Source organism: Girardinichthys multiradiatus, chromosome 3, assembly GCF_021462225.1.
Source record: "Girardinichthys multiradiatus isolate DD_20200921_A chromosome 3, DD_fGirMul_XY1, whole genome shotgun sequence".
Taxonomy (NCBI): Eukaryota; Metazoa; Chordata; class Actinopteri; order Cyprinodontiformes; family Goodeidae; genus Girardinichthys; species Girardinichthys multiradiatus.
Window position 1 is genome coordinate 11589205 of NC_061796.1, and position 10798 is coordinate 11600002.

At 36.7% G+C, this 10798-nt stretch overlaps 1 protein-coding gene across 3 annotated transcripts in view; it reads left to right on the plus strand.

Annotated features, from left to right (window-relative positions):
* triob (trio Rho guanine nucleotide exchange factor b) overlaps positions 1-6106 on the plus strand; it is a 140058-nt gene extending 133952 nt beyond the window's left edge. For all 3 annotated transcript variants that reach the window (XM_047360309.1, XM_047360310.1, XM_047360311.1), the window contains 5 exons: positions 87-162; positions 765-965; positions 1057-1195; positions 1451-1637; positions 3548-6106. In XM_047360309.1, coding sequence (XP_047216265.1) covers positions 87-162; positions 765-965; positions 1057-1195; positions 1451-1637; positions 3548-3957 — 1013 coding nt within the window. In that variant the 3' untranslated portion in view covers positions 3958-6106. The remainder of the gene's footprint in view (positions 1-86; positions 163-764; positions 966-1056; positions 1196-1450; positions 1638-3547) is intronic.
* The last annotated feature ends 4692 nt before the right edge of the window (positions 6107-10798 follow it).

Consider the following 10798-nt stretch of genomic DNA (forward strand, 5'->3'; position numbering starts at 1 on the left):
ATGGTTTAACATTTTATTCTTGTTTTACGTCATTGTGGTTTATAACTGACAGAATCTAAGAAGGATACAATGAATGTCTTCTGCAGCTCCTAATGATGGCAGTGAAGACATCTGGAAAAACTGTTTTGAGTCTTACTACACAGAGATCACTGAACTTGGCAGGTAAGTCTGTAATGAACTTTACTCTGGGCTTAACAAAACTGTAGTGGCTCGACAACAGCTGGTTGAAAGTGCTGCTGCACGTCACCCCCCCTCCCCTGTCAGTATCTCTTAGACTTGCTTTATCTGCATGCTCTCTTTCGCTCACTCAGGTCAGTAGATCAGTTTTTATTAGTCTTCCTAGAGACAAAGACAGTGCAGAGAGGTGTCCATGCTTCCCCTATTTAAATTTAAAATCTTCCTTTAAAACTTTTTTTGTCTCTCTGGCGCTAAACCTAGTTTGAGATGTTGGGTTTTGTGTTTTTTTTATTTTTATTGTTTTATGTATCTGCTCTCTATTTTACTTGTTTTCTTGTGATTTTGCTTTCATAGCTTTTATTTGTTCTTTAGCTTTTTAGGGTGTGTGTGAAGCACTTTGCCCAGCTGAGTTATGTATTTTTTGAAGTTCTATAGAAATAAAGTTAAGTAATGTGGCCTACTTGACCACATCAAAGTTGATACATTTGCAGGTTTGCTGTATGACGTATGTAAGAACATTTGAAGATTTATGGTTTCATCTTTGTACTTCTAGTTGCAGCTCAGTAACCCTGATCTCTGCTTTCCAGGGGGCGATTCTCAGTGACTAAGCGGTGTGACCAGAGAGGGAGTAAACGCACTATTGCAGCAAAACACGTCAACAAGAAGCTGCTGCGTCGAGAGCAGGTTCTGCAGGAGATTCGACTCCTCCAGACTCTGGACCATCCAAACCTGGTCAGACTGCTGGAAACCTATGAGACAGCCCAAAGCTACGTCCTCGTACTGGAGATGTTAGTACAATGGATTTACCATGATTAACAGTGTATACTGATTTTAAACTCGCCAATGACACACATATGTCTTGTGTGTTCCTTATCTCAGGGCAGACCAGGGACGCTTCCTGGACTACATTGTGAGCTGGGGAAACCTGACAGAGGAGAAGGTGGCTTTATACCTCCGAGATATCCTCGAAGCTCTCCAGTACTTGCACGGCTGGAAGATAGCGCATCTTGACTTGAAAGTAAACAGGAATTCTTGACTTGTGGAGAGAGTAAAATTATTGTTTTAAATTTAAATGGCAGCATATGCAAATCAAAAGCTGCAGTCAAAACCACTGAGACATGAGATTTAGTAATGGTGGTGTTGCTTTACCTGCAAATGAATCACATTTCTTTAAATGCATTCCTTTTTACTTATACACCAGTAATAAAACAGCTCAAACCCAACAGTCTTTCTGCTGTTGAAGATTTTCCTTGATGTTTCCCTCCTCTTGCAGCCTGAGAACATCGTAGTGGAACAGGTATGCTCCCAGCCTGTGATCAAGCTGACAGATTTTGGTGATGCTGTTCAACTGGGCCCTCATGCCTCTCACATCCATCCTCTGCTGGGGAGCCCTGAGTTCTCTGCACCTGAGCTGGTCCTGGGTCAGCCTGCCTCCCTGACATCTGACCTCTGGAGCTTAGGTTTGTAGATAAATTCAACATAGGACACAATTCACATCTTTGCCCTTTAATCACCCTACACACAACATAGTTGATTAATTTCAATAATTCAATAAAAAAATAAACTAATACATTATATTCGTTTATCATCCACAGAATCATTTTTAAATATTTATTTGTGTTAGTTTTGATGATTCTTGCTCACGATTATTTCAAATTTTATATTTCTTTTGTAAGCCATAATCATCTAAATTAACAGAAATAAATACATGAAATAAATCACTCTGCATATAATGAACCTATATAATACGCTAGTTTCATTTAGTGAATTGAATTACTGAAATAAATCAACGGGAACACATCATCGGTTTGTAATGAACTATGTGTTTCACATTTTGAATTGAATTTTAGAAATCTACTCAATTATATTCTAATTTATTGAGATGCACCAGTATACAAAAATACATTTTATACATGTTTCTTAAATGTATGTGGTAGACTGAATGATGCTGCATACAGTTACATACAAAAAGAAACTACAGTTAGGTGCAGTATTTTGGTTTTTCAACTTTTCTGAAATTATGACAAATTGTTGATGTGCATGTAATTGAGATAAATATAATTCCAAAAGATAGCAATCAGATAGATATAATAGATTACTGGTAAATTTCAGCAATATTTACATTTAATCATGTTGCCTGTTTTAGGTCAGTTAGGATTATCTACATTTTTCTATTTGCTAGAATCATGAGAGAGAGATTTTTGGTTTTTCGGTTTTATTACTTTTTGTCAAAGTAGATTACATAGACTTTTGCTCTGGCTTTAAACAGTTTGGAAACACATAGATGATGCAGGCATGGCTTTGTATGGTTCTGATAGGTCACTTTATAACTTTAGAGATAATGAGAGGGGCGCACTTGTGGATCTTTCTTAGGATTCCTTGTGTTACAACATGGGAAAAAATCTAAACAAATGAGCCAGTAAATTAGGAAGTGCATTGTGGACCTCCACAAGTCTGGTTCATTCTTGGATACAACTTTCAGATGCATTACGGTGCCATGTTCATCTCTTCACAACATTCTATACAAGTATAAACAACATGGGAATGTCCAACCATCACACTGTCCAGGAGGGAGACGAGTTGTTTCTCTCAGAGATAAATGTGTTTTTGGACAACATTTTTTTATTATTGTTAGAATAAAAGAGACTGTGAAGATGCTGGTTGAAAATGTTAACAGATGATCCATTGTGGACCAATTCCCATATTGACATGGGCTTAAAGACTACTTGGTTAAGAAGAACCCATTACTCCAAAAGTTAGCCGGATTTAGGGCTGGATAATATATCACAAATGTATCGTTACCGTAATATTAGTGTGTGCAATGGGCATATCGAGAAGAACTCTCTGGGCTGCAAAAAGTCTTAGCTTATTATTAATTACCATGCATTTAGACTATCTTTGCCTTTAATATATTTGGTGAAATTTAATGCAGCATAAAAAGTTTTAGACGGTAAAGATGTGGAAAGGTGATCAAGTCATTAAGAAACCACAACTTAGTTGTTTTAGTGCAAAACAGCAAATTTTAAATAAACATCTTGTTGTGATGGAAATATCGATTCTTTTTTTTTCCATTTGCTAAATAGATGGTTGATTGAAAGGGGTCTATGTTTGCTATGAACTTTAATTGAATTTGATTCTTTTATTTATATCATCAGTTCACAACAAATGTATTCTCAAGGCACTTTACAAATAACAACATCCAAAATTTACACATTTTTATATCTTTACCAGTGGAGCTATTATATCTTTAGGGCACTTTAAATGCATTAGTGCATAGAATGAATTAAAACAGTGCAGGTAATTAGCATATATTGCATCCCTTTTTGTAAAAACTAGGTAAGCATGAGCTTATATACCGAATATTTTGCAGGTGTGGTGACCTACGTTCTCCTGAGCGGTGCCTCTCCCTTCCTGGATGAAAGCCTTGAAGAGACGTGTTTAAATATCTGTCGCCTGGACTTCAGTTTCCCTGATGACTACTTCCAGGGGGTGAGCACAGAAGCCAAGGACTTTGTCTGCCTGTTGCTCCAGGGTGAGCCGGAACGACGGCCCTCCGCTGGATTCTGCCTGCAGTACCCGTGGCTCCAGCCTAGAGGCGTAGCTAGTGGTGGTTACGGTCACGTAAATCATACGCAGCCTCCATCACCGAGTCATTATGCCACACAACTGGACACCTCCAGGCTCATCTCCTTCATCGAGCGGCGGAAGCACCAGAATGACGTCCGGCCCGTTGGCACCATTAAGTCCTTCCTCCAAAGCCGTCTTTACAACCACACCTAACAGAAAGGTCGAATTTGCTAGAAGACCACCGGGGACGAGTCCACTAAGATCCCCTTCTCCCTCCCTAAGCCACAGATGTCCTGCTGCTGCTGCTGACTGACTGACTGACTGATAAACTCCCACAGCCCTCATACTTACCTTGGCATATTTTCACTATGCCGGCACAAAATATGACCTGATGGAATCGATTTGAGATTTCAACCTTTGACTCAGCAGGGAAAAAAAGAAACAAGCTGATGTGAGTGAATCTCACATCTGGACAGTGTTCAAGAAAATAGAGTACTGTATATTCAGAAAAATTCAGGCTGCTTTCGGTTGAACAAAAGACAACATTTTTTTTGTAACAAGAGATTACTTTTTGTAAATGAAACCATGTACAGTTGGGAAAATGGAGAACTGTCTTAATTCAGCCGTTTTTGGAAAACAAAGGCTAGAAGAAAATTGAGATGTATAGGTCTCATCAGCAGGAAAAAAATAGGAACTACCAAAATCATGTTTTCCATAGATACATTAAAGCTACAGTCTGTGCAATAGTTTGCTTATCTTTATCACCCCACCTCATTTTAATTAGTTCAGATTGTGACTCATTCAAGAAACAACTTGAACAAGGGTTGAATAAAAAAAGAACATTGAGCTAAGCTTTCACAGATACCCAGCTGCATCCGCCTTAGTTGTAAATAATCTTTTCCCGCTTTACAAATTTGACCCCACCATCCCCCTCAGACCAGCGATCTCTGTGCAGGACTCTAAATGGTGGCTGGATCCTCACTTTGAGCAGAGACAGCTACTAGCAATGCACTCGTTGTTCTGCATCAGTTCTCATGTGCAATGTTGCAGTTTTACCATGTATGCAACTATTTATGAAGACTTGTGTTGTAGCCGTATTCTTAAAAAAATAAGGCATGTGTGTACCTGGTACTGCAATAGATAGTCTGTATTGTGTTAACTCTTATGTATTAAGTTCAGTATTAATATCTGCAAAATATCCTGGACAATGAGGGGGGTTCAGAAATAATGTATAGACATGTGTATCTATAAAATACAGACACCTATACTTTCATTTTGGTATTGTAATGTTTTCATTTTTATTTTCTGTAACTATACCAAAGTGGGCTATGCCTTCTTTTCCTGCAATTTTATGTCCTTTTTTTCCCCAAATTATTCATGTTAAGTTATATCAGTCCACACTGAAATGTGTGTTTACAAAGGTTCGGTGTGGATTTATTTATTCTTAATGTAGGAGTTATTGTTTGGTGATTTATTGTTGAAAACAGATTTCACCTGTCTATTTTCAAGCTGTGCACAAAGTATTTTTGCTGTGTGAGTTTGTTCTCTCCCGAGTAGCTATTGGTATTTTTTTTTTTTTCCTTCGACCATATTTGTTTTTCTTTCAGCATTTCAGATCAACCTTTGTTACATCATCGCCAAGCAATAGGTCAAGCAAAAATTACAAAATGCTCTTTGTGGGACTGCATAATACATTTTGAGAAAGTAACACTCAACTTTTTTATCATTTTTCTTTTGAATATACCCCTAATGCCAGTTGTTTTTCTTATTCAGATGACCTGACATCTTGGAGATTATGGAAATTTTTATTTTTTAAAAGTGCCAGGCGAGTGAGAGAACCTTAGAATGATGGAGAGACAAAAAATCTGCATCGTTTCTTGTTATATTTGAAAGTTGTAAGGGTTAGTGTCTGAAAATTAGCTTTATTGTAAAATAAGTTGACGATTGTTGGTCTGTACAGTCTCTCATTTTGTGTGGCTTTTTATTTATACGTGTGGGTCATAGTTTCTCAAACATGTGCTGTTATTCACTTTAATCAGATTCTCTCAAATTCTCCTCACTGGAGGACCTGACTGAAGTACTAAAAAGCCTTTGGGAAACAAAGTCAACTTGTGATATAAAGTTGTATAGAGTGTCGGGCAGTTTGCCCTACGCCCAGGATGTAAACCTGTCATATTTTGAATACACCTATGAACAAGACTGCAGCAATGTCATCTTGAATGTCTCACTATGATTCATTTTTACTTTTGCATGTATATTTCTTTGTACAGAAGATTGAGTTCACATGTAACTACCATACGTGCTGTAAATAATTTTATTTTGTCCTCTTGTTATTTTGCCATTAAATGTACAAGGAAACTGACAAGTGTTGCAATGGCCTTGTGTTTACACCTACAGCAGAAAATATACAGCTCGTCTTGAAACTACAATTGTTCGTTTCAAACTTCTTATGACCTTTGCACGGGTTGTAAGGCGACAGAGTTAGGTATTACTGAAATAACTAGAAAGCAAGGGGAAACCCTGAAGAGGCCAACAGACTGTCAAAATGAACAGGACCTGCTAATAAAGACCTAATTTCTAAGATAATTTATAAAATTACTTTGTTTTAAAATCAGACCAAAAGCCGTAAGTTCATCAGCATCACCTTTTAACAAAAAAAGGTCAATATAGTGTCTTATCATACCCCTTGAATGGTTTCACTTTTTGTTATAAATATAAGTATAATAAAACTATAAACTTCTATGAATTCCATGTGAACATTGTTATGCCAAATATATTTGCTTTACCAATGGAGATTTCATATTGCCCACCCCTTAATGATTTGTTTTATTGCTGTTAAGGTATTATGTACAAATAAGTAAGAGAAAAAAAAGGACAGAGACATAAAGAAAATATATAGACAAAAGTTATAAAACCCAACACACAATCCTCCTATTGCCACTAGGAAGAAGTGGAGAGACAAATTTGTCTTTGTTTTGAAGTCCCAATGATAAGAGTACATAAAACAAATTACACTGAAATCAAGGTCCAATTTAGAGTTTATTTTAGATGCCACCTATGTCCAGTAGGGGGACAATGTGGGAAGGTGTGCAGATACCTGAGTCACTGGGTTAACCCTGCTTTCATTATTCCACAACTTTTCTGTCTGCTATGTTCATTTGTCTTCAACATGATGTTTGTTCACTTCTGTTTTCTAACAAACCTCTGAGACCATCACAGTTCAGCTGGATTCATATAGGGATGCTGGGATTACATCTCACACATGTGTACTCTGTTTAGCAATTAAGGGACTTCTAAAGGCAGTTGAACACTATTGTAAGGCAGTGTATCTTTCAGAAAGATGAAAGTTTTAAAATAGAAAAAGAAAATGATAAAATGAAACAAAAGTATGGAACTGGGTTTTGTGAACAAGGTGAGCATATTTGTTTGTTTTTTTCTGATGAAGAGCTTTATATCCAATGACCTACAAAAAACCAGAAAGAGCACACCACAGATTTTATCTTTGCCTGCAGTTATCAAGCACGAATCGGTGCACTCACCATTATGAGGAACATACAGTTTCCCCACCTTCTTAATCCATTCGTGTTGTTAGTCACATAAAGTCTCGGTGCTGAAAACCAAAAGCGTCAAATACCCAAAACAAATGTTTTATTCTTTCATGTAATAACATCTGATAACTGTCCTTCTGAAGTAGGAAGCCACGTTTTGCTTTAAAGTGACAGTCCTTTAAATGTTCACTTCATAAACATTGTGCTTTAATGACATCTTTTGTATTTACAGGGATTTTTTTACATGTTCACATAAGGGCACCTGTTACCTTTCTGAAACCTGTTCTCACATGCTCTTATCAGGTGTGACATCTATTTTGACATTCTTAGCAACAGCAGAGGCAACAGTTTTTTGCATTAACCACAGGGGATGTATCTGTACAATCTTCAGAGATTATCTCACGATCAAAATCTCATGCAAGGCCTGTGGAGTGTGAAGGTGATGCACACATGTATTGTGTGTCTTCTTTATTTACACACTTTTTACAGATTGTACCTTATGCTAACTGATTTAACCGTTTCAGTGGTGTTAAACAGTATTTTCTTCCTTACATTTTTCTTCTGTTTTTGCTTTTAGGTCACACTTACATGTTTCAGATCATTAAACAATTACATTAAATGAATTCATTTTGATTAACTACATATTTTGGTTCAGTTTCACCAGCCATGCCCAGACCTGAAGTGTAGAATCAAGAAATCTTTTAAATAGATCCAGTCTGACAACATAAGGTAGATCAAAATATCTCAGGAAATAACACTATCTGAAGAGAGTCTAGAACATTCATTGACATCTATTAGTTCAAAAACTGCTAATAAAAACACTTTCTATGGCTTTTAGGCTTTAGCAATCCACAGTAAGAGCCATTATCCACACATAGAGAAAACAATGGAACAGTGGTGAACCTTTTCTTTAGTGGTCTATTTATTATTTATGTTAGCTATATCACAAAAATATTAAAGGTATATCACATTTTATACAGTTGACATCATGGACATTTAAGTGAAAGCTACTTCACAAAAGATGCAAAAGGTATCCCACTCAATATCTTGCATTTTTGTTGCTTGAAATGTACAATAAAGCATGTTTATACTAGATATACTACAATTAACACACTACAGAAATTGTTGTTGACACTGAATGGTTTCTCTTTGCCACATGTTGGTGTGACTGCCGTCATTTCCCAGTTTTGAACAACCCACCATTCTGAGCACCCTTCGCCCACTGAATTCAGCATTCACTCACGCAGAGATCGTTATCTGACTTTGTCATTAAGCTGAGAAGGTTTTTGGCTTATTAATGGCTGTTTCCAAAGCTCGTTTTCATTTGCCGAGCAGTTTTCTTGAGTCTTCTTAACAAATGCCGAGAGGTCATTTACTTTGCAGAGGAAATGGCGTGATACGCAAACCACACAGGCGAAAGACAAAGACCACCAAGCAAATTTGGCTGGAGTGAACCACAAGCGGCACTAGATGGCGCTAAAGAGCTAATGTTGTATTTGATGGTTTGCTGATTTGAAGCCACTGACAGATCATGCCGTAAATAAACTGCCACTAACACAGCTGATCATATAAACCAAGGATGCGATCTATGATAATAGAACAGGAGATACGACAGAACGTTATTTTAACTCCTTTTATGATATAGTTTCAGAAGCTGAAGATTTCTGAAAGTAAAAACAAGAGTTCATATTCAAATTAAGTTTCCATTTGATGAATGATGGCACATTTTCCAAGAAAGCATTTCAAGTGTAGTCAATTGAGAGAAACAAGACACAGCTAATTTTTTTTTTCTTAAAGAAATTCATGTGGCCTCGGCTGCAGTTCTGGGAATCATTGCTTTGAGATTTTGAGATGAGCATTAAATTCATGTTTCAGACTTAATCATACTCATTATTGTTGTCTGCATTTTTATGGCTTGCTTTTGTCCTGTTTTTTTTTTTTAAATCATTCCTTTTCCACAAGAACTAAAGAAGAAATTTCCTTGACAGTTTTTTTTTTTCTGTCTTCATTTTTTTAAATGAAGACTGAAATGCCAATGCCTTTTAAAATGGCTTCACACATGGGATCACATGTCTATCATTTCAGAATCAAACTCCTTATCAACAAAGACATCTATGCTGTGTCTTAAAATACTTTAAAGGGGATACAGATTGTGTTTAGGTATAGAAGTTCACAGCCATGTGTAGTTGTGTGGTGATCAGATAATACACCACCCAAACCTTTAAAGAACATCCCTGCCCCTACAATCACATATGTCTTTGTGTTTTTTTGTTTGTTTTTTTTTTTTTTATTGTTATGCCTCCTATAACTTTTTATCTAACAAAGCCCCACATTTCTTTGGATTTCATGTGATGGTGCAAAATATCTGAGTAGAAAAAAAAAATTAACATGATACTCTTTGTTTTACCAAAAATAAATCTGTAACTGAGGTGTGCATGCGTAGTTAGCCCCATTCATTCTGATACCCCTAAATAAAATCGAGTACAGCTGATTTTCATTTCACATCACCTAAGAGCTCGAGGCCTCCTGTGTGCAACTTAATGTCATTATAAATCCAGCGGTTCCTTGAAAGCCTCAGAGGTTTGTTAGAGAACGTTAGTAAACAAACATATTCATGTAGAACAAGGATATTCTTTATAATCTGTCCCTTATGGAAGAATGGCAATACGAAAGGCATTTTCAAATGACACACAAATGGCATTTTGGGCGTACAAAATGTCATTTGTGACAGAAAACAAATAACATAGCCACCAGAAAACATGGAATGGTTTCTTCTAGCAATTACAGGGAAGCATGTCAGAGTTATTACATAAAAGGATGGAGCTAAAAACAGGGTAAATTCTGAAAATAAAAGTACTGTTAGGGGTTGGGGAAGAAGAGCATTAACCATAGAAGCAGCCAAGAGGCCAAGCTCCTCCCTGGAAGAGCTGCAGAGATCCACAGTTCATATGTGGGGAGGGTGTCCACACAACAAATATTACAGTGTCAAGCAGTAAGATTATTGTCTAAAGAAAGCCAAAAAGCATGACTGTGATGCCGTTTTCGACCTCACCATTAGGTGCGGCTGGTTTATGAGTTAAGCAGAGATGTAAACAGAGCAGTGAGAATCTTCAGAAGCCAAATTTGGAAGCAGTTTATTTACTATCTTTGAGAATGTCCCTAAGACTGGTGAGTTGTGTATTTTGTTGATTAGGTTTGTTGTTCTGGACTTCTGTTAGCTCATTTTACTTAATAAGAAATATGGCTAATGATGCTTAGTTTTTACTTTGAGTTGGGTATTTTTATTATATTTAGTTGCTATTTTCTTACTTGATCTCCACATTGTCAGTGATTGAAACACAAGACTGGAGTAATGATAAAATGGTATATTTCATTTGTTACCAAATATATTTTAGGCTACAAATAAAGGCATTTGGGCCTATTAGTTAGGCTTATGATACAGTGACCGGGAGGTGAAAACCAACATTACAAAATCTGAAATACTTTTACAAAACCTGAGCCAAATT